The sequence below is a fragment of the Anser anser genome (genome assembly GCF_964211835.1).
Source record: "Anser anser genome assembly, chromosome: 5".
NCBI classification, from domain to species: domain Eukaryota; kingdom Metazoa; phylum Chordata; class Aves; order Anseriformes; family Anatidae; genus Anser; species Anser anser.
Window position 1 is genome coordinate 20,143,285 of NC_139725.1, and position 25,174 is coordinate 20,168,458.

At 36.8% G+C, this 25,174-nt stretch overlaps 1 protein-coding gene across 11 annotated transcripts in view; it reads left to right on the forward strand.

The window, feature by feature from the left end:
* The window catches only part of CHID1 (chitinase domain containing 1), a 115,647-nt gene that overhangs the window by 50,289 nt on the left and 40,184 nt on the right, over positions 1–25,174 (forward strand). For all 11 annotated transcript variants that reach the window (XR_014585444.1, XR_014585445.1, XM_083839572.1 and 8 more), the window contains 2 exons: positions 6,645–6,746; positions 9,052–9,207. Coding sequence is in view for 9 of the 11 variants with exons in the window: in XM_083839572.1 (XP_083695698.1) it covers positions 6,645–6,746; positions 9,052–9,207 (258 nt within the window). In the remaining 2 variants the exon portion in view is untranslated. The remainder of the gene's footprint in view (positions 1–6,644; positions 6,747–9,051; positions 9,208–25,174) is intronic.

Consider the following 25,174-nt stretch of genomic DNA (forward strand, 5'->3'; position numbering starts at 1 on the left):
TTACCTTACAGATGTTAGATGAGTTTTAAACCTTCAAAAAAAGTTTTGAACTCTCTTCAAAATATATCCAAAGTAATGTGACTGTGCTTGAGAAGAACACAAGGATGGGGAGAGCACTCAAGGAGAGTATTTTTACTCTTTGTATTTTTTTGCCAGTGATTTTCAGATTTCTGTTTTCTGACATCACACACTCTTACGGTCTTTCTATGGACAACCATACAGTAGTTTCTGCTGGAAGCCTGTAAATCTGGACTCTAACTCAGTCCTCAGCTAATGTTGAGATCTTGTGCAACTGCAGTATTCTGTGCTTTTCCCTTTCAACAATTATTTTGGGATATTCAGGCTGTTCCAGCACATTAGAAATGAACTGCTAATTTTTCATGTTTCCATTTTTTATTTGCTCATTCTCTCAAAGTTTTCATCTATTGGGATGAACTTTCTTTGGCTTTGTTAACAGTATGGTAGTCTTTCGTATTATATAAGCAAAATGTGGATGGAGATGTTAAGGTGATGGGGTTTGGCTGGGAGGGCAAAAAACCTGTTTTTGTCTCTCCCTCCATCTCTCCTGAGACTTCTCAGGTTTGAAATTGGGAGAGTGTATGTGAGCAGTGGTGATTGGTTTTATGGAATTACCTTTTCAGTTGGATTTTTCTCTCTATTCTAAGAGGAATAGTACTTGCATACGGTGCATGAACAAAGAAAGAGATGTGTAATAACTTGGAATTCGTTATTTGTTTCTCCTGCAACGGGTGTACGTCAACAGTATGGTTCAATGAACTAACAGTTTTGGTTTTGCAATGTACAGTCTCTGAGTTGTCATATTGATCTGGAAGCATAGGCCACGTAATCGGATACTGTGTTTAAGTTCTGCTTCAACGGAGATTTGGGGCATATTATTGTATACAGTTCTTCAGCTCTTGCAACTTTTTGTCCTCAGAAGGGAAGTAGAGAAAAAGAATGGTGTATTACAAATGTATGTGAGCTTATTTGAATACTAAGCACGTGCATTTTCTGAAATGCTTACCAAGTAATGTGCATCTATGTAAAAACCTTGATACGTTATCTGCAAGGATGCACTCGCTGATGGAGGGAGGTCAGAGATGCAGATCATGCAGTGCTTTTTAAAATCTCCAATCAGCTGCACGGAATTCAGCCCGCGCGATGTATTCAATCTGTTTTCATCTGTCTGAGAATCCCTTTTTGGTTAATCATTCAGTATGGTCACGTTCTTTTCTGACAGCAAGGATTAGGTCTATAATTATTGTTCATGCCTCTGAACAGCAGTATTGTGTCAGGGTCCTGTTGTTGACTTGCCTGCTTCATCCAATACTATTGCAGGCACAGATTAATTCTATTTTTAGCCTGATTTCGCAGAAAGCAAGGTGTCTCAAAGCTTTATCTGTTCCATTCTTCATCCCTCTGCAGAAGTGTATTTACCATTTGACCAGTTTCAGACAAAGTGGACATAGGCATAGAATTTTAATAGTCAGGTCCCTGCCACTTCATGAAAATAGGTAGCTGGGCAGCTGAATAAGACCTATCTTTTTCTTCAAGACCCAGCAGTGGGAGGGCATTGTAAGTGAAATGTTTGTAAGACACCAGAGCATCTAGTTGCAAAATGTCCATGGAAACCATGATTCATGTAGAACTATTTTTTAAGTATTGGTAGAAGAGAATTACTTCGGTGAGCTGTCATCCATCTAGGGTTTTGGTGAACCTAAAATGAGATAGGGTAGTTGCAGAACTGCCAGGAGGATTTTTACTGAAAAGAAAATAGTTTAGGATTTTAACTTATGAGTTTAACTACTTCATTATCAATGCCTGAATTTGCATGATCCACATGGTAGAGATTCATTTAGCTCTTGTTCCTCTTTGCTGTGGAACAGACAGAGTGCAGAGAGAAACAGTGAATTTGTATTCCATGATCATGCATTAACTGAATTCAGTGGTCTGTTCATAAAATGCAATAGCATTATACTTTAGTGCAGCTAACTGTGAGGAGCTATGAAAAGTAATATCTGGTGGTGAGAAAAGAAGGGAGAAGGGAAGATTTGCAAACAGCTGGTTTACAGAGAAAACAGAGAATTACATGCAACAAGAAAATTAAGTCATTACTGAGCAGATGACTTCTGAAATAGATATATAGAGGAAACAGAAAATCAATCAGCTTTCCATTATGAAGGACCGTTCAAAGAAGTGAGGATAAAGAAGAGCTCTCTTGGTAGGTGACAGGGTGAGGTAAACAGACAAGAATGCAGTTCAAACTTGCAGGGAATAGCAGTCAGCTACAAGACCTTTTTTTCCTTATCTTATTTCATTTTGAGAGTAATCATAGTGAGACAAGAAGTAATTGAGAATGTAGATTCATTTGAAAGTAAATGAAAGTGGCTTGCATGGTTGAAGTATTTTTTTCCAGTCTTTCAAAATGAAAGACGACAAAGTCAAAACCTTATAGAAATACTTATCAGTAAAGCTCTAATGGGAATTTTGATACATACTACCATATGCTATTTGGAAGATTCAGGTAATAGATATTCCAAGCTATGAAACAAACTACCCAGTGCTTATTTAGGTGGGAAAGAATAGTAAAAAAAAGGGCCTGGGAAATTCTAAGCAGGGTATAGAGAAATACCAAGGAAAACATGTGATTTCTTCTTCTAAGTCTGATGTTCAAGTACTGTACTGCCAGTTTCTGTGTGTGTGTATGTATATATATATGTGTGTGTGTATATATATAAACCAGCCAACTGTCAAAAAATACTAGTAAATTGAAGGGGATATGTGCAAATGAGACCTATGATCTCAGGGAATATTTATTCTTTGTGTTGTTCAATGGAAATTTGGGTCAGAAATTTTTCTCTTTGCTTCTGTGCAGCCTTGGCTTGTTTTGTCTCCTTCTTTCCTTTAACTGAACTGTCCCTGTCTCAGCCTGTGACTTTTTTCCCCCCCTTATGTTTTCTCCCCGTCTTTGAGGAGGGGGGAAGTAAGAGAGCAGTATGGTGAGGTTCAGTTGGCCATCAGTGTGAAAACACAACAGCTTCTTAGTCAAGCAAAAAGTGGCTTAGCTAGAAATGGGGGAGAATGGTCATATAAACAAGGTTTCAGCAGGAAAATCAGTATTTTAGCCAAGAAATGAATCTGTTTGAAGCATGTGGTGGAAGCTTTATTACCTTTCAAGCAAACGGACTGGTCTAAAGTGAAAGTATTGATGTATCTCGGACAGCTGTAATCTGTACAAGAAATGGACTGTGACACTTACTAGAAATGTTCGTCTCTTAAACATTATGCTCAAAAAGTAGAGTGCTTGTTTTCTCTCAGTAACTCAGTGGTTCCCTACAAAAGGACAGACAAGATATGCAAGTTCATCAAGCACCTGGGTTAATGTCCCATATATCACGATGGACATTTTGTCCAGACCTCACGTAAAACGAATGATTTACTGTATATTCAGTTTTAGTGGTTTTTACAGCAGTTACTAGTGTGCTATAAATGTCATCTCTGATGAATTTCTTCTCTTGGAGTGACTTTTACAGTCCACATACATGCAAATTTGGTCTCGATTAGATGGCCATTTCCAAACCTGAATAGCAGGGGTTTTACTGTTAGCAGGCAGGAAGCTTCATAGTTAGGTTGAACGATTGATATAAGAATCAAACAAGAACACTAGTGCATCTGAGCAGAGTGTTAAGGAAGCTGAATGAAATTTGTTTAAGGTATTGAGATAGAGAAATACAAATGCAAATATTATATCAAGTATCTGGCTTTTAGAATAAATAATAAAAAATAAAAAGGATTTAGTATGAGCTGGCATAAAAAGAGTACCCTTTCCTGCTTCAAATTTACTTCTTGAACCCAATTGTTTCATATTTATAACACATGTTGCATAATTTCAGTAGGAAATTATGTAGGCCAGTAGGAGCAGATTTCTTTACATGGTAGATCTCTATTCAGTGCTCAGCTTCACTCTTTTATCCAGTATATTTGTTAGACTCCAAACGAGATGTAATTTTTGAATTGTGTCTTTGGGTGAACTCAAAGATAAAGCAAATGAAACACTTCAGAGGTTAGGGTTAATTTCATGCAAAGAGACTTTTGAATTAAATAATGTATTAAATAATCTGCTTTTCCTGTAACTCATGTTGATGTACCTGCTTTCTGTCTCTTTGTGTTTGTGATGTTGATGGTAAGCAAAAAAAAAAAAAAAAAAAAAAATCACCAAGGTTTGTCTGCTGGCAATTTAATAACAAGGCGTCTTTAGTATGTAAGTTGTACACTGTTGATAAATGCTGATGGAGCCTGTCACTGCTGAGTGTTTTGGAAACAGTAGTTGAGATGAGTTTAGGGTGATTTTAAACATCAGAATGATTGGAGGACCTTAAAAGAGAAGCGTAATAGCTGTGCAAAAATAATTGGTTTTATCCTTAAGTGCCATTTTTGGACTCAGAACAATTCTGAAGTCATGTGTCCAGTAGTCTTAGTGCTGTTCCATTTAGCAGTTTCCCAAAGTGCTTGACTTAGAGCAGAATTGACTGGTGCTGACAGAGTTGGTGAGTGGTGCTTGTTTTTTGCAGAAAAGTTGGTTTTAACACCAACCGTGAATGGACAAAGCATGTTCATTGCTGCCAGACTTGTTCCAAGTTGGAAATTTATGCCTGTGCTCCTCAGATGCTTTTCCTTTGTAGTTAAATAGTTCAGTTACAAGCTTGCTTTGCACGGAATGATGACTACATCCATTTTAACCTGATTTTTTTTCCATTCCCTGACAATGTATATGAAAAGTGGATATATTACCTGCCCTCCATATCCAAGTTTCATTAAAATACTACCCAGCTTAATCTTTAAGGCAGTCTGACTTGCCATAATATCTAATGCACGTTATAATTACTTTTTATACTTTTCCCGTCATAAGTAATCAAAATCAATTTACTGAAAATGTGTTTTGCTGGAGTTTGCAATGGGGAATTGCTTTGCCTAAGGGCATCCAGGTTGCCATGACATTGTTTCAAAAATGTCCTTCGTTTTCTTTATTCTTGTAGAACAGCTGTAATTTGCAATTGCAGTAAATGACAGGCAGATAACTATTAAAAAAAAAAAACAACACAACAACCAACCAACCAAAAAAAAAAACAACAAACCTGAGGTCTGCCAATGGTTCCAGAAGTGAAGATTTGTTTTAATTTATTGAAACCCCAGATGAAAGGGGACGGGATTTCTCCTCGTTATGAGAAGCATATAACTGGTTCTGAAAACTTGAGGCAGCCAGAACACCACTGTGCTTTTGTACAAATTAGAGCTACGTAATCCAGTGTGCATTTGGTCAGGTCCATTGACCTCACTTGCAAATATCATTCATGCTTTGCTCCCTTATAACATGACAGACATGTTAAATGATTTATTCTGCCCCACTTCATTACCTGTACTCCGTTAACTGATTCCCTAATGTGGGAGAACAGAAAGTGTCCTTTTAAAACAATAGCAGAATGCTGTTATGCTCTGGTGACCCATTCAGTAAATGTTGTTGGATGCGGAATTTACGCACTGATCCGAAAGCGATGAGGGTCAAAATAAGTTGTTGTTTTTTCCAGTCTATTACTTGCACCTGTTGCTGGGCATCTCTTTTGTTTTTTACATTTGGGTTGGACTGCGAGTGACTTGTAATGTATAGCTGGTCTACATAGGAGTTCTACATAGGAGTTGCCTGCTAATTTGTAGGTCAAGTAGTGGTTTCTGATATCACTGGAGAGTTCTAAATTCTTCATTCTCTTCCCCTCTATCCTCAAGAGGGATCTCGTACAGTTGTTTAAATCTGTTAGAATGGCCGTCGTGCTAGAATTCGTAGCTGTTAAACTACATTTTTTTCTTTGCAGTGTTCGCCTGTGAGCCCCGCTTTTAGTTTAGCTTTTAGGGTTTTTTTTAGGCTATTTAGGAGAATACTCAACGTTACCTATCTTTTATGCTTCAGAGCCCTCTGAGAACACTGTTTCTTTGCAGTAGCTTCTTCTCTTTTGTTCACTGCCATCTTTGCCCTGTGATTAAAGCTTCCTTATGTTTCCTGTTGTGATGAAGAGTAAGTTTTTTTTGGTTTTTTTTTGAGGTTTCCTTGCCCATGGCAGGGGGTTGGAACTGGACGGGCTTTAAGGCCCCTTCCAACCCAAACCATTCTGTGATAAAATCATCTTTGCTTAGGAGATTAATCAAAAAGTTACCTTTGATTTATATTTGTATTTTGTTATCAACAGCTGCAGTCATCCATTTAAGTATGGTTCAGGTAACCTTTAGTTTTATAAATACCAAGAACAGTTTGACAGACCAAGCAATTCAGAGTTCTGTAAAAGCCTTTAGAGTTCAACTGATAAATATCTAAAGCAACTTGATTAGTTCACAGCCCTTACAACCACTATTGTAGCCATGCTGGTGATGCAGGTTTGCTTAGCGTGCTGTAGATGGCTGATTCTTCCTACTGGCAACAGAAGTAGCACTGAATATTTTTTTTCTTTACTATTTATTTTAAAAATGGTACTAAGATTCATTCTGAGGTGCCTTAAGAAAAAAAAGTAAGATTTTGAAACCCAAAGGAGAAAGCAAGCAAGACCGTTATAATAGTTTTTGTTTTGTTTTGTTTTGTTTTTGTTTTGTTTTAAAAGGACTAACCAGCCAGGAATGTTCACGAAGAAAGAATTTGATCAGTTGGCCTCAGCAGTAGACAGCTTCAGTCTCATGACATACGACTATTCAACACCACAACGGTAAGACTATTAGGAAAGAATAAAACAGTAAGAATATTAGGAAAAACACGCTGAAGGAACTCATTTCCATTTATGCTGCTATGAAATATACAATATGAGTTGTTTTTTGTTTTTTTTTTTTTTTTTCCATAAAATCGATGGTGTGTGTTAACTGTATCAGATAGGAAAGTTTAGGATTAGTAGTTAGGATAGTTGAGTTTTGAATCAGCTCATAACTTGGGTTTAACTGCAGTGAAGATCTGGCACCCTGTATTGTGAAGGGCTTTGTACCTGAGCTAAAGAATTACTCTTTTACTAGTACTGTGACACTTACTTTTTCCTGACTATGATATTTTGGTTTTAGTTATTTGGCACAGTTCTGCACAATGGTACAGAATACTCCAGTACATATCATTGTGGGGGAAAAAAAATTAGCAAAATTGACAAGTAATTTGTCTGCTTCATCCTGAGGCAGTGGACTGCCTTTGTCAGCACTGCTAATGTGGACATGCTTAAATGAGTTTTTACATTCCTTCACTAGCCCCTCCCTTGTACTTTTAAAGCTGTTGTGCAGCAGTTCAGTGAACAAGATCAGGGAACTGATCTAACTGAAAAACAGCACAAAACCCTGCTTTTGTACATCGATACTCATTTTCAGGAGCTTACAATTTTTAATCATTTGCAAGTGGAATGGCAATGGAGTTGAGAAGTCCTTAAACTCGGACTCCTAACGTTACCATTCTCGAAAAGCATGGTTCATTTCACTTCCAAATTGCAAGTAAGGATACTTTTTGAGTTCCAGGGAGATTCTGTATATCTTGCTTGAAGGTGGCTTGTCCAGATTTAATATTTGTGGTAAACTGGCAGATTTAGAAATGCCATTGCTTTTGCATGTGTTCCATCACCAAGATCTCTGTCACCCATAGTATACTAGCACTTTGATAGTGTCTAGAGAGGTTCAATAGAAGAGTACTTTTGTCTCTTCTGAAATTTACCTTCCTCTTTCCTCTTTGTCCCCAGACCCTGTCTCTAGATCTTCCAACATAGCACCCTAGGGGAAAACAATCATGGGCAGTAATGTGTACTGAAGTTAAAACAGGCTTTTGTTACTCTCTCCTACTGGGATATGAAGCATAGAGGTAACCGTTTTAGCGTTCTTCTAGGTAGATGGGACATCTATGACGATGAAGTGCTAAGGGCTTTCATACAGGCAGTGCAAACCCATCTGGAACCCTGGATGCACTTTGAGTTGTACACTATACTTTAGGCTACATCTTTCGTGTGTGGTGAAGCTGCACCATGCTTTATACCATGTTAAAATTACAGGTTCTGTTATGGTACAGTCACACCTTAATGCTTTTACTGCTGCATTAAGTTACTTAGATCTGGCTTCTTGGAACTGCTATTTTTTTGAACTTTGAAGTAGGAGAGGGACAGTGTTCAGTTAACACACTCGTGTTTGAAATAAATGTAGTTTCTGAGAGAGGTTTTGGAAAAAAAATCTTTTTTTTAAAAAATTTGCTTTGAATGGTTTGAGTATACTAAATGCAGGGTACATACAGCAAAATTTCTGTACTATATTAGCACCTATAGTTTTAATGTTACAGATATCCTGAAAACTTCGAGCAGATGATATTGATATTTATAAGTCTGGACTATGCTTTTACTTGTATCGTGTTAGTGAATGTTTACAGTAAAGCCTGTTGCTCTATACTCTGAGCTCGGGAGAGAGTGAGTCTGGTATCTCAATGCTGTATCTAGGATAGTTCAACTAGTCTGCATATTCAGGTGCTGCTCTCTAACAATAGAGCTTTTTGTTGCTAAGTAATTGCCCCTTTGGAGTTTTATCCATAAATAAAGTGTACAAGTGTTAAGCAATCTTTGAAACTTGTATTGCTTACCTGTCACTGCTTTTATAGTTCTTTCTATGAGTAAATGATGGATTTTGTCCCAGTATATTATGCTGGCGTACCGTAAAAACGCTGAGGATGGTATTGGAAAACGGCTGGGCCAAGCTCAGTGACGGAAAATGTGCTAGGTGGTAACTTCTTTACCCACTGTAGGAAGTTTCATGTACACCTTAGAAATGAATGACCTTTTAGTGGGACAAGCATGTTCTGTGCATCAACAGTTTTAAGCCACTGAAGAATGTGCATTGAATCTTTGTAGGCTTGTAGGTTATTTTCAATGTTTTTTTATGTGCCATAGCTTTCTCTATAATTGCACTCTGCAAAAAGAGAGGGCTGATGAGAATGAACATGTACTTTTTCTGACAGCATGACTGTGTGTTTTTTGTGTTCTTTTTTTTTTTTGGCTAACTCAACAGACCTGGTCCAAATTCCCCACTTCCCTGGGTACGAGCCTGTGTTCAAGTACTGGATCCTGATTCAAAATGGAGAAATAAGATACTTCTAGGGTTGAATTTCTATGGCATGGACTACTCTGCTTTGGGAGCCTTGGGGGAGCCAATCCTTGGTAGAAGGTAAGACTTTTCTGGATATAAGTACTTATACACGAGATTCTCACAAACTTGGAAATTCAGAAGCATTCTTGTTTAGAAATATGAATGTGTTGGTAACACAGAGATGGTAAAAGTGATAAATTTGTGCATGAAATAGTACCTCACCATTTAGAGTAAGATCAGTTGTTCCTTGTGCAGAAGTGCAGACAGATGGCACAGATACCCTGTCAGAACACAGAAGAGAAAAAAGGTTTGTGTAATTTTCCTTCCTTCCTCTATCCATGTTTGTACACTCAGTTTGTCATCTTTGTGTTACAATGTTCTACTTTATTCTTTTATATTCTGTATGATTTTTGAGGTTCATTCAGGTGACCTAAAGATTTTTTCTCTCAGCTCCTGATGTTGTTACCTGTTACTTTCAAATTTGATATTAGTTTCAAACAGCAATATGCCACAGAGTTTCTTTTGAGTAGAAAAAGCTGAAGTAAGCTCACCTGGAGACAAAAATCTGTAAGAAGATAAAGGAAAGTATTCCAAAGACAGCCTGAAATTTTATATTGATTCTCAGAAGATAATGGTTGTTTTAGTTTTGGGTAATAACCACATATAATAAACAGTGAGCTTCACAGAAATACAATACGGGTAGAGTGCATCAAGCCAGAAGAGAAAGCAAGAAAAAATGTGAATTTGGCAGGAAGATCAGGTTTGTTCTGAAATTTGATATTAATTTATAAAATTAAAACAAGACAGGTAGGTGGAAACAGACCTTAAAGCACAAGAGATGATCACTTTCATACACAGATTACTAAGTGTATTATATCAAGATATTTCAATATAGTGTTTAAAAAAACAGTTAAGCACTGAAATAATATCTGGTGTGGATTGTGTAAGGTAAGGTCCACTTTATGTCAGTGCCTTCAGTTACACAAACACTTAGTGCAGGCAAGTAAAATGATGACAGTCTTCGTGCTTCACTTTGGCCATTTGTTGCGATATAATACTGTTGGCATAGTTCTCTCCACTTGCTGAGTTGTATGAGTCTGGCTGGATAGTAGAAAATGACTATAGGGTGAAGGGAATAAAGCCATTATCTACAGTGGAAGGTATACAGAAAATATATCAGAATGTCTTCTGTAAAGTTGTTTGTAAAGTGGTTAGGCAGGAGCTATTTTAATATTTAATCAAAGCACAGTTGATTTGCAAGCCTAATTGTATAAACTCATTTACTCTGAGGGTGATGAGGCCCTGGCACAGGCTGCCCAGAGAAGCTGTGGCTGCCCCATCCCTGACAGTGCCCAAGGCCAAGTTGGATGGGGCTTTGGGCAACCTGGGCTGGTGGGAGGTGACCCTACCCGTGGCAAGGGTTTGGAACTGGCTGGGCTTTAAGATCCCTTCCAACCCAAACCTTTCTGTGATTCTTTGAAACTCAGCACAATTAACGTAGTTTCACTACAAAATTTGCAGTTCCTTTTGCAGGTTGGAGTGTCACTAATCTGCAAAGTAAATGAATATTGGTATTTCCTGAACTGCAGCTTTTGCAGTGAAGTTTCTTCTAGAAAACATACTGCACACTAGAAAAGTGACTACTTTTACTTTGCACAGACCTTTCATATCCTGGATTATATTATAGAGTAATTGCATGTTGGTTTTTAACGACAAAAATCTCCTAGCTAATAGTTATCTATGATTAAATTATTTTTTAGTGAAAGACGTTGTTTAGCTTTTTGTAGGTGCACAGTATGGGACAACATGTTTTATATGAAGCATATATCTGTTACCATGTTATTCATTAACAGGCCATGTTACTGACATTTTACATAGATCTGCCAGACCTTGCTTCTGGACAAAGTCTCTGTGTCAGAGACTGTTTGAATTTATACATAAATCCCATTAGTTTTCACTTGCTGCCTTTCCTGTTAAGCATCTGTCCGTGGTTAAGCTTGCTTTTCCAGAAATATGTTTCGAGCATGCACACTTAATGCATTAGTCATTGCTGTATGTGTCATATATAGTAATGTGATAGTAAAACAGGTTCAATTAAAATAGTTTCAAAGTAGGCCAAGCTTCTGAATTAGAAGGGGTAAAAAAGAGTTCAGTGTGAAATAAGCTTTCTGCCTCTTAATTGGTAACAGGCTGCTTGTAAGAAAATCTCAATTTCTAGCATCTGTGAGTCTTTGAAAACTGTCCCTATCACATCCGATTGAATCCCACAGTGGGCATAGCTTATTCAGAGGCTCTCCCTCCCTCTCCAAAAGCTTCCCACTTGTTCCATTGTTAATACTCCAGCTTCTTAAGTATTCTTTTTTTTTTATCTGAAAAGACTCAATTCTGAGGCTGATCTTGTTCCTTCTCATTTTTGTATCTGCTTCATACTATGTAAAAAGTTGTTCAGTGTAGAAAGGGATGGCTTGATTATTTGCTTCTTACCTTCAGTCCTTAATGAATTTGATCTTCTATTTTGGTGGCTGTAATCCAGTGTTGGTCATGTAGTAAATGCTGAAGGTTTGAGTCATTGCTGTTTTAAGGTACCCTCTATATGTTGTATGGATAGTGATGTTAAGCTAAAGTACCGTTAGTAAAATTATTTTAAAATATATTCAGCAAAGTATTATATGGGACTATCAACTTCTTCATTGTAGGTTTTTCTTCAAGTTTTTGCATGTGAAATTTATTGCACATGCAGGTCTTCAACAGGCTAGTGCTTAAAATTATTGGCATAGCTTATATATAGAATTACGTGCACAGAGTGCAGAAACCTTTGCTGGTTTCGTGTTTGTGTTTTTCTTCAGTATAGGAATTATGTGATGGAAAGAGGTTCTGAAAGTAGGCAGATCTCATTCACTGAATGTTTTCTTAGTTAAGAAGCTCATAGAACAATTTTCAATAGAGTTTCTATTTCCATGAAATATCTGGCTATTCTTATTGCAGCATGCAATCTGAAGGTAGAACTACTTGGTTACCATTTTGCTGAAAAGATATACAGACTTTCCATATAATATCCTTTTTCTTCATACACACTGTAAAAAGTAGTATGTATGTGTGTTTGTGCCTGTGTATATGTCTATATATCAGAATTATACAAAATGAAAACAATTCTTCTTTCACAGCCCAACGTAGCTTTGTCTTTGGGAGTTTTTACAGTAGGAACTACAGCTTAGGTTGGCCCTAACAATGTGTTCATCTTTCACTTGCAGTGCAGCAACAAGTATTATTTGTTAATACAGTGAGTCTCTCAGAGATGATAGCACATTCTTGTGCTTTAATCTACCAAGTACCATTGTTGTTTAGCTGCAGGGAAGCTACGTTCCCATGTATATTTAGTTCTGACATAATTTGTATGAAATGCTAAACTGAAGTAAAGGTTACAGGACTGTGATTCCCCAAACCACCTCTAGTGCTTCTGGCAATGTTTACTGCCCTCTGGCTGTCAAGAATCAGGTTTCTGTACTGCTAAGATGTAGTCATTAAAACTTACCTCTGTATTAAAATCCTGTCAGAACATAACCAGCTGGTGTGACTGGCTTGCTGCTCTTATGATCATTTTGTTCCGGTGTGTCCTCTGTTGATATTATTGAACCTGACAATATTTCTTCTTCACCTCAGAAGTGTACGTCTTGGGTAAATAATTCTTCACTTTCCTCCGAAGCTTAAGAAATTCTTCAGCCTTTCTGCAGAATCTTTACCCCTGAGTTCTTGTTGATACCTGCAGTAGGTCATCAAGCCCCTCAGTCTTGCAAACTTCTTTCTTCCAAAGTACTCTTTCCCCCTTTAGCTACCTGCTCTTAAGAATCTCTTAATCATTAGAATATTGTATTTCAGTTGCAGTAATATCATAATAATAATGCAGCACTTAGGTTAATTTGGGAGCATATTGTGGTATTAAGAATTTATTTTAAAAGCTCTATTCTGATTTGTACTAAGGGTTGATGTACAAAATTGAAGTGCCTTCTTTCATTTTGATAAAGAGTTTTGACACAGTATTACAAAAAGCAGTAATGTTACAATAAATACTGATTACTTTTAGTATAAGGCAGTGGAAAAATTTCTGTTAAGAAAACGAAACAGCAAACATTTCTCAAGGCCGTGTTTTTGTGCCCAGTCATTTGGGCAGGAAGGAATGCTTATGTTTATTACGATTCTAGAGAAAAGCAGCAATGACAGCAACAAAGTAAGCAGAATTATTTAATTCCTGATGGAAGGACTTGATAAATGAGTCAAGAGCCAGCCTGTGAAATATGCAAGATTCTGAATAGGCTTGGAGTAATACTTACAGAAAGTAGTAATGGAGCGTATAGCTCCAGAGTCTTTGGAGTAATAGAAGTGCAAGTGTGTTCCACAACATTAACAGCTTTTGTTTTGGGCAAACAGCTTGTTTACACCTAGCGGTATAAAGCAGGTGATTGAATAAGGTTTCTGCTGATAACATTCAATAGCAGTATAAGGTCCAATGAATTTTTTCATCACATTTTTGAGACATTTCTGAATATTATTAACACCAGGAAACAGAAGGAGATTTTTTTTTCCCACCATTAAATTTTGTGCCTGCTTTGGGAAAGTGAGTCTAGAAATGCTGAGTAACAAATTTTAGCTAAAATAGCTGTGCGCTAAAAATAGAGTTGCATTTCAAAATATTACTAAATTGGAAATCAAGGCAGATTTTTTCTTTTAGAATAAGATACAATATTACAAAAACTATTATAAATGCGTTATTTGGAAACTGAATGGAACGTACAAGATTATGCCCCAAATGTCTGTATATCCTCAGTAGTTGCCTCTTACTTACCATTTGAGGTATGTCATTTCCATATTTAAATCTAGTGTAGCTTTTGTTATCTATTTCAGAAGGAAGCTGTCTTTGAATCTCTTCATATATCTTATGTTTTATGAATAGATTCAGCTTTTTTATTTACCTGCCTTTATGGCTGGGGAGCAGAAAGAAAATTTGTCCAGAGTTGTATTGCATGTGCAGTTCAAAGTAGCCACATTGCCAGGCTTAGATCAGGTACATGTACTTCTCCGTTTGTGTGTGAGGATGTAGGTTGCGTGACAGGGGTAATGTCTGTAGGCCTGGATGGTCCTACTGCCAGCCTCAAATACTGGGTGGGGGCAAGAGAGGCAGGTGGTACTTGTGATTTTTTTCAATATAAATATAAATTATTTACTAAGATGATTAAACCCAGAGGAGGTCATCTTATCATTAGTGATTCTTTGTATTTAACAAAATGTAGACACATCAGTGTTTTTACAAGATTATTTTTTTTTCTGTTTGAGTGAAAACAAAACTTCCCTGAGTCAGCAGTAGTCTAAGTGAATACAGGCTTTGACTCCCAGGAATTTATTTTCCTGTTCCGCTTCTAGCTGAGTTGAGGGTTAGAGGTCTGTGCTTAATACGCTGATCACTTGGAGCTATAAACCTGAAAAGGTAAAAGTCAATGAAGCTGTCACTTTCCATGTTCTTGCACTGCTTTGAATTAGTTTTAATGGATTTAGATATAGTTATTTCACTGAATTCTTCATTTTATAGTAATGAGGCACTAGACAGTTTGAGGAAAACTCAATATAGAGGTGGAATATATTAGAGTATTGACTGTGAGTGAAAGTTATGACCAAATGTAGCAGTATGTGTGATGCTTTTCCTGGATTAGAACCAATTATACTCAGGTGTATTTTAGCTATTTTTTTAATTGGTCTATGCAAATCTAATCATGAAAGAAAGCTGATGGAAGCAGCAAACCAAAAAGCAGCTTTGTCTTAAGAAATTCAATTAAAATTTAGGTCAGGAGAAACTGAAGTGCTTGATAAGTCTGAATTAAATATAATCCCTCTCCCCAGACAAAACAAAGAAGCCCTGCACCACTGGCTGTAATGTGTCAAGCTCACAGAGAGCACCATCAATAAAATGAAATCAGATCTGAAAACTTCTACAGAAATGTTTTCTTGCTCCTTACCCCTAGAGTCTTCCTTGAGTAAATCCATAATGGGAATATTCAATCATAAGATATGCCTGGAACCCTGTTGCTGACTGGCACCATTTATTTAGCAATGGCATTAAGAATCATTGAAAATCTTTGTGGTTTTGTGTGTGTGTTTATGTCTTGGTTGTGTTTTCTTTTTAAAGCAAGAGTATAGTATTGAATTGTGAATTTGCCTGAAGTAAAACACTGGCAGTTTGCAAAGAAAACATTTGCCATTATTTTTTCATGAAATGGTCATTATTATGCTGCATAATAGAAGACCAATTGCATGTTTTACTATGTACAGTAAGATCTTCCGGAATAAGTATATTAGGATCCATTTTGTAGTCCTGATGGAAAGATATAAATATAAAGGAGTGTGTTAGGAGTATAAACTTAAAATATTGAAGTGGATTAGTAGATAGATGTAAGCAGTAGGGAGTCCAGCAGAAGATGAAACAACTTGTTCAGAAGGCCTCCTCAGTGATCTTGTACTTGAATAGCAAAAGATGTGATCTTTTAACTACAGTAAGGAAAAGTCAATGTCTTCAAAAATGTTAGTAATTTTGGAGCCTGGAAAAAAATTTCTACAGCTGTCATGGTGCTGTTTGCCCCAGCTGACATTAATATATGTAGTTTGACATGGGCTGTTGAGTATTATATTCTAAGTTCTCTCTCTTCATTCACTTTCTCCAAGTTCACTGCAGTTATTAAAAGTTCCCTCTTGCATTGTGCACAACTGAAGCTGACTGTCTCTGGTTTTACATGTTAACTGTTTGTCATTTGAAATTTTAGATTATTTTAGTTCACATGGATCTGATGGGAAGTTGTTTTGGGAGTTTAAACAGTGCTTATTTCTGGACATTCTTTGTAAGGTGAAGTAGTCCAGTGTAATTCACTCTGATACCTATAGAGGGATTGAAATTGTAAGAGAGAGGTCTCTGAGGACAACAATGCTGTGTAAATGTTTCCTTTTCCTTTGCGTTTTTGGTAAATCTATATTTCCAATCAATAGGCCTGATAATTAATTGCTCATTGCCAGGGGAGCAAAGTTCCCCCCATCCTCTCCAAAGCAAACTGTAGTTAATAAGACTAGAAACATAGTAGAGTTTGGACAGCAAACGATAGGAAAGCTTATCCAAAACAGGCATCTGTGCAGAGACCTGTGTTCTTTTGGCTCACTTAAAATAAAAATTCAAGGTTATGTTTCTGAAAGAAAACAAATATGCTGGTGAAAAGGCAGAATTTTTAATAGAAGTAAAATGTTCTTTTTTATTTTCTTTCTCAACTGTGCTGTCAACTTTGCTGTGAAACCTTAGCAATTTATTTAATCTCTTTCCTCCTTTATTTGAACTATCAGAAAAGCAGACGGATATAATTTAGTTCTAGGGGTATTGCTGGTAAGAGGTATGCATTTGAACTTTGGCAAATGTTGAGATTTTTAGTGCAGTGTGAAACAACTTGGAATTAATTTTGATATGCATTTTTTGCTCTTGTAGCCCTTCTGTATCTAAATAACATACCCCAACGTAAAAAGACTGTGGTACATTGTTCAGAGCAATGGTGAATATTGGTAATGCACAATTCAAGAGCACTGGGCAGTGACAGTGTAATAAATACTGGGATGACAGCTGGAGAACTTTAACTGGGGTGAGCTTGTTTTTTTGTTTGACTTTTTTGGTGGTGTTAGAAGGAACATCTGATCTTTTTGCTGAAAGCAAATACGTTTTGTCTTACCCAAGAATAGCTTTTCATCTGGTTTCTTGAATCAATTTAGTCATATGCATTTAATCAATTATCTAATTAATCCTAGGCATTATCATCTCTTGTTCTTTTTCTATTCCTGATTGTTCTGGTTTCTCTTTAAGGTTCTTTCTGCTACCCACACTTAACTGCCTTGCATATTACACCTTCAGACTCATTAGCTGTTTGTCTTAGTTAATTGCTAAAGATAATCTTCATGAATAGAGTCACTTTGCCCTTTGTCTCCAGACAATTTCACTGCAGGGAAGAATTTTGACAGGTGGAAAAAAACACAGCAAATCTTTTAAACAAGTAAAAAACCTCTACCAGGTCTTCTGTAAAGCTGGGGGAAGGAGAGAATGTCATTCTCATGAGGAATAAGCTGTCCTTTTGCTTCCTAAACATGTTTCTTACCAACATTGGTTCCACGTAAAAATTTCTGGGAGGCAAGTGACTGTACAATAATCATTTCATGAAGTAATCCAGAGAACTCAGCCTTCCTCCAGCAGATAGCAATTCTGCCTCTTGTTCCCTTGTTTCTACGATTGCCAGGACTACTTGGGGAGAATAAAGGGAAGTCACGGAATATTCTGCCGTATTTGATAGCCTGTTGAAGGGAGACTTTTGAACATGTTAACAGCCTTTAAAAGAATGAAATGGGAATGCAAGAACTGGGCAAGTGAGATTTTTGTTGTTTTTGTTTGCCATTATTAAAAATAACGCTGGAACACTGTGCCACGAGGGATCTCAGTTTGGACTGTGAAAAATGTGGATGGCTTTGAGAAGGTGAACATTTGCAGCTTTCTCATCTTTAATAGTATTAACTGGCAGTATTTTCCTCCATTGTAGTGAAACAAGGGAAGTCATTTTACAGTGTCCTCTTTGTAGTAGAAGGTTGTCTCAAATATATATTCAACAAAATATTACATCTACAGACTGTTCTTATTTTGCTACCTATTTTTAAGTTACTTTGATTAGATTCAAAGTTATTTGTCTTTTTTTTCTGTTTGTTTACAGTGTTAGTTTTGAATGTTACCCATCCAAGAAAAAATAATCTTTGTCAGCCGAGAACATATGACTTTACTTTGCTGCAGTAGTGGAGGTCCGTTTTGATGGGAACAATACTGTTACCAGTGTTGAACATCTTGTTATACTTGCATGTTCTATTTAGGCTTATTATTTGAAGTGTGATTTTCTTCAAGTATGTACTGAAAATCTTTAAAGCTTCTACTATATCTTCTATTTTCATCTCTTGCAAAGTTCACCATACCCATGGATGATCTCTTATCCCGGTGCTAAAGCATGTATTTTTGTTAGAAGATTTTGTTCATAATTCCAAATCTTATGTATTTTACAAGCTTGTAAGGTGAAAGAAAACACTGTCAGACTAGAATGTTTCAATCTGTTAGGACTGTGCCACTTTACAGAGTGGTTTAAACCTTCTCCTAGTATAGCACCAGTGAAAAGGGATGTCCCTGGCCCCAGAATTGGAGTTTACTAACCCAAATAAGGAACCTGAGCTCCCACAGAGTGAATGGAGAGACTTGGATTAGCATTTGTAATTTAACTCAAGATCTGGTGAGGGAGGCAGAAGAGCATGTTAATCTTAAAAATAAATTGGAAATATAAATCAAATATTTGAAGTATTACGAGACTTTGGTTCACTACAACCTGCTTCTATTGAAAAGCAACTTTATTCCAGGCAAGAATCAACTTAAAAGGAAGCTAAGCAGAGAGGCACGAGAGCAGGATGCTGATCATTTACAGTTGAAAAGTAGAAATATAACATTTGAAAAGCAGTAAGACTGGCTGAATAACTTGCATAAAATGTACCCATGTTGTGGCACTGTTAAATTGTAGGATCGTGTTTCCAATTGCTAGGAAATACAAATTGTATAAAAACAAATTCCAAATATTCGTCAGAGTAGTCTGCCAAAAAAAAGTGTGTTTTGAGGACATTACTGTAAAGTAGATTATGTACTGAAATGCTAACTGACTTTTGAATTGCCAGTGAACACTAATACCACTTCACAAACATCTGGAAGTTTCTCAGTTCCATTTGCTTTGAGGTGTTTATGATTTTTCATTTGTATATATATTCAGATAAATATATATGTACTCAAATGCATTATTGACTTTTGTTTGATATATTTCATATCTTGAGTATTCTACAGTGAGTCATCCAGATTAGCACTATTTTCCTTCGTTTCTTAAAGAAATAAGGCTTATAACTCATGTTGTCTCTGCTGGTCATCTTGTCCACACTGTTGTTCTCTGCAGTGCTTTTTGTATATATGGACTAATTTAAACCAAATTTGACAGAGGCTGAAGTTCTCAAAGATGACAACTTTTCTGAATGTGGGTGGCTTAGTAGAGCTGTTAGTCACAAGTTATAGCTGTAAGGAGAGTAAGACTCCCTGCTCTAAGCTATATCTGTTACTGGTTTACAGAGAATCCATATGGAGCTTAACTGGGAAAGGTTTTTTACCTGGCTAAATGAGAATCCAGCTAGAGATGGGAAATGAGACTTCATTGTTGTGTGAGGCATGAAACTGCTTGCTATACCTGTAGACCTTGTAAATTGTGTACTTAGTTGGGTTAGAGTATGTGATGTCTGTGCATTTCTCACAGTGTGACTCTTTGGGTGTGGTTTGCATGAAAGCTGTTAACAGTGTTTTGGTGGCAGGTAGATTTCTAGGCCTAGCTGGTGGGATGCGTTCTGTTTGACCATACATAAATTTGGCCAAAACACTTTGTTACTTTATGCTGCTCTGAGAGTCAAGAAGGGGATAAAAACCCTTGCTATGAAGTTACACAGCAAGCGGTGTTCTGCCAGAAACAAGTTAGGTCAACATATTTTCTTAATACTATTTAAACTGACAAGAATGATACCCAAATATACAAGCCTGTCTGCATGACAACTAGCATCAGTAATCACACTTCAGATTACCTCAAACTTCCTTTATTAGTTGATGAATCAGATACAGACTTCATCTTTCAGTTGCTCTCATTAAATTATTGTCTCCTGAGGAAAATAGTACTTACACATTACTTCCATCAGCTCTTCCTGGTACTCAAGCTGAGCAGTTAATCCACTCGAAAGTTTCAACAGTGCATAAAAACAAAATTTTACTCGGTATTACAAATTCAGAAGAAAAAAAAGTTATTTTGCAAATGTGTTTTAGATAAGGCTTGTTGATGTATTATTTCTCTCATGTTTGGGAACTATGCCTTAAAAATGGTTGGATGCCACAATATAAGGACATAAAACTATTAGAGAATGTCCAAAGGAGGGCTACCAAGATGGTGAAGTGACTAGAGTCCTTCTGGGTTCCTTCCTACTTGGGGGATTCTATAGTTCTGTGATACAGTTGTATTTGATAACTACCTAATAATACATCTGTATCTAATAATCAGTAGATTTCAAAGGAAAAATTTAAAATTTTTACCTGCCTTTTATGGTGTCGATTTTTTTTTTCCTTGCATCCATAGTGCTGGTCTTAGTGCTTGCTGAGAGAAGAATGAAATCTTGTTTTCTCCTTATTAGTTTTTCATCTTTAAATCCCACCATTTTCCTAAATGCTTGCTTCAGAATAGAGCAAAGTATTTTTTTAATTACTTTTTTTCTGGAGTTCTCTCATACAGTATTTGCATTGCAGTAGCATGTAGGAAACCTAGCTGTGGACCATATAAGCATGGTACAAATGAAAACTGCACTGTCTCACCCATAGTGATTTCATCATGTATAGAAGCTTCACTAGCACTAAGTAATCTTTAAACTGGTTTTCATGTTCTTTTCCCCATGAAGTCTCCATGTTACATGGCTGCAAACTCTTACTGGATTTTTACATTCCTTAAGGAAGAAGTAGAATTTGGGAGGTATTTAAAAAAAAAAAAGCTGGGGTGGGGACCAGGGGGACAGAAAAAGGGAGACAGTAAAAAAAGGTAATTTTATCACATTCAAATAGCAGGTAGTTGAAGGGAGTTGTCAGTAAAGAACAGTACTTAGCCAGAATCATATTTCTGTTTTTCAAATGCACATACCATTCTCAGAGAACGAAGGCTATTGATTTAGTAAGTAGTTTGCTGGAAAGCAGGGAAACCATGGTAATTCTGTTTGTCTCTGTCTAATGCATTCCCCCCCCCCTTTTATTTTTTTTCTTTTCAAAACTCTGACAGATGCTAAGGTTAATGAATTTTAATTTAGAATTGGCCTCTTCCTTGGGCTGCTGACAGTCTCTTCCATGCCACAGGGACCATTTTGTCCCAAGTCACTTTGTTTCCGTACGAAAAGGAACATCTGATGGAAACTTCTTCGTAAATAAGTGAACTCAACTGGAACACAGCCAAACACCATCAGAGCTGGCTCCCTGAATCCCAGTCTTGTGTTTCACCGTAGTGTGAGAGATTAGATTCATTAACCTCTCATTAGAAACATGTCAATGTTAAAATCCCATAGTATGCTAGATTCAGCCTATTAGAAACCCCAAAAGGCCAGTTAATGTAAAAGAATTAACATTTCTCATTCCAGAAGTTATTAGTATATTCCTCATTTGGCTTGGTTCCATTTAATTGATGTAGTAACTTGTCAGGTGCTTTTTTTCTTTAGAAGCAGCTGAAACTATTAATCCAGAGCTATATTTGACTAAACAGAAGCTTTCATCATAGTGGAAAATACAAACACTTCACACACAAATGTTTAATTTGTTATTACATTTTTATAAGCATAAAGGGAGCATATTATATAAGCATATTATATATCATAATATGATATATATTTTACATGTCAATTTGATAACACTTGCAGGAGTTCTTTGCACCACCTCAGTGACAGAATTTGCTATTTACAGAAGGATATTAAATGCTTTTTGAGCAGATCTAAATGCATCCAGATACTTAAGCACTATGTTTAATTCCAGGTAGCGTTCAGAGTATGAAGGGAAATGAAACATCTTCCCCATTGCCTTTGACCTTAGGAGCTTTTGCCTCTAATGAGAATAAGTACTGCAAAATCATGTGAATAAGATTAAACTTACGCTGTATCAGTGATATTACATGGGTTCTGCTCAAGCTTGATACAAATACTAGTTAAAATCCATAAAACAAGATCACCCTTTACTGGCAATACATTTTTGTGTGTATTCATCTGCTACTGGGAACAGAAAGACTAATGTCCTTTTTTGTGCATACTACAAGAACCATGAAATGATGCTTTTGAATCACTTAACTTCATTGCTGGAAATGGAAAACAGTATTTATAAAGAAGGAGTACTGTTCTGTCTGTTATGTTGAGCTACAATCATCAGACACCATTATTAAGACATTTGGCTGCTATTTCAAAGTAGCATTTAGTGAACAAAGTACAATTAGTATGGAAATACCTTAAGAAATATAGGTAAAAGTCATTAGGGGCCTGATAGGGTTTTGCTAGTTTGAAGTATTAAAGTCCATGTGGCATCCATTAGTACATACATCTTTTAGTATGTGCAAACTCAGTTGCGTTGCAAAATTTGCTGCTATGCATAACCCCTTTGGATCGCTAAATGAAAATGTAATTTCCGCACCCAGATCATGAATTTAGGACCTAAGTGTACTTTATCTCTGCTTTAATTCTGAGATTGTTACTAATAAGAGCAGTTAATTGGTTTGTTCTCCCTCTTTCTTTGCAAGAAATGCAGTTTACCAGGAGCTTCCATCAGACCCGAAAAGGAAAGCTTTACGCTCCCACAGGATATCCTGCAGTATCATGTGGGTAGTGGGTTTCTCCCAGCGTCGACATGATTATGTATATCATTCTTAATGAGTTCCTTTGCAGAAGTGTGCTGCATTTCAGAATGATGTTTTATAAAGCTCTGTGAGATTTGATATTGAATGTCATTATCACTAATATGGTTTTAAAGACCTTAAGTCTCAAAAGTCTTTCTTGTTAACAGTAAACACCTTCTGGTGCTCCACCTCTGTAGTTTTCACAAAGAGAAGATACTTTTGAAGTTGCTGGGCTTCTCTGGGCTTTAGACTTTTTCTTCGTTATGAAACAGACCGAAGTAGCCGTGGTATGTAACCATACATAACTTAGTTTTTAAATTGCAACAAGTGGTCTCTTAAAGGGTAGTATATACTAGAAATGCACTTTAAAAGATGCAGCAAAAGTCTTGTTTCCTTCATACATACTATAACAAGTATTTTTCCCATTTTCTATTGCATCATCTTCAGGGGGTAAGGCCTCTATTACACATAGTATATTATGCTGAGAGATGAATTGAAAGGAGACCATTCCTGACCTCTCTCTGAGTCACAGTTCATCTTTAATTTTATATTCTTTCACCTCTAGACAGCCTGAACTTCTGGATATAGTACTGATGGCAACACATGCTGATTAATTTTGCCGTGACCTCTGAATATCACAAGGCCACATCATTTTCTTTCTCTTTCTAGCACCTCGTTCTTTTAGTGGCACTTCATTGCAGCTAAGAAGGTTCTTCAACATGATAGTGAAACAATGAGCAGTGTAATGTGGTGAAAGTATAGGTTGCTGATCATAGACGCTATCTGCAGTCATTAATTTCCGTGAGAGCTGTGTCTGCTTTAGATATGTGTGAGTGGGCATCGTGACTCCCTGTCTAACAACTATTTTGAAAGGTTTGAGAAAGACGAGTTGTCCTCCGGGAATACCCTTTTTAGTTTAAGCAATTGTCAGATTACTGGTTTTGTTGCATGTATACTCCTACAAAAATCAGGCAAGTCTAGAACATGTTGTTGGTAACAGGCACAATAGTTAAGTCAGTTGCACAGAACATTTTAATTCACTGTATGACTCATCTGTGCTAGTGAACCCATGTATGTTGTTGAACGTTGCACACCCTTAATGCTAAGAGAGGAAAAAAAGGTTTCCTAAGAGAAAACTTCAGGATACTTTACATTCTACCAAAAATAAGAGTAAGCACTTTCTTCAAAGGTGTCTTTGTCAGGACTTGTGTATTGGCTGCTTTTCTGTTTCCTTTTCTGGTCTTCCTGAGTGTCTCTGCTAAACTCAGTCTTGTTTCCTTCACCTGCGGGAGAACTCATTTGTAAAGTGAGGGCTGGGTGATCCACTTGTGTACAGACTGCAAACCGTGATCACTTAGCAGGTCACTGCAATGTTTCTTGCCTAGCTGAAAGTGGAAAATTGCTTCCTACCTGTTGGGTGTCCTTTAGATCTTTGCTTTCCAGCTTAGGTAAAAATAAGTCTTGCAACTTTGACTTGAAGACCTCTATTATTTCCATCAGTGATGTTGACAGGGTGATTGATTCATAACCTGGCAATTGTTGCTAATCTAATGGTTCTGTTTAGTTTCCCAACAGCTCTGTTACAAAGCCAAGTTGATATATGCAGGCAGTAACTGTTACAGTGACCAGGTCACATGCAGTGTTTATAAATTAATGCAGATCAGCTGTATGTCCTTTACAGCCACTAACCAACAAATACATTATTGTGTATTTTTAGAGCTAAGGCAACTCTAGCTTTCCAGTGGCTGCCTACAATCTCATTTTCAATTATTTTTACATTTAGTACTCATTCTTCATAATAGATGATTATGTAAGCTTTCTATTTTTGTCCCATTCTAGCCATGGCATATGAATAACTTTTAATAATCTCTAATAGCAGAGAAATTGCAAATATACACTTCAGGGCATTTTCTTACTGAGATTTGCTAATGTCTGCAATTCATAAAGACCTCAGTGGTCAGACTGATTGTTCCCCTTCTGTCATTCAGCCTTGCATGGTGAAATGACATTCAGAAGCTTGCAGCTAATTATGCTTGCTAATAAGTACACTTCCTTTAACAGTGATATTAGCAGAGAGTATACTTGGCATTTTATGCACAATGCTATTATTACTAGAATACTAACAAATAGTTACATGACCCAATCCCATCCAGGCAACCAGACAATTTTTCCCAAATGTCTCTAAATCTCCAGGGAGTGTCATCTTGGGTCACCTCATGTAAGGTCTTGGTTTTCTCCCAAATATTTTTGAGATCAGTCTCAGATTGCCCCATTTGGTCTACATACATACAGCAACTGGCATTAATTATAGGGTGAACCCCTCCTTGCAAGGAGTAACAAAAGCAGCACCTTTAGATTCTGGAATACTATCTTTGACAGACTCGTCACCACCTCTTCTAGTGCCTGGATCGCATCCAGAGAGTTATTTTCTAATTCTTCTACTACAGCTGATATATTTACAGTAGCTTTCTCTAATTCACTCACCCCTAACCAAGGGATAAACCACATCGCAAACCTGTGAAATG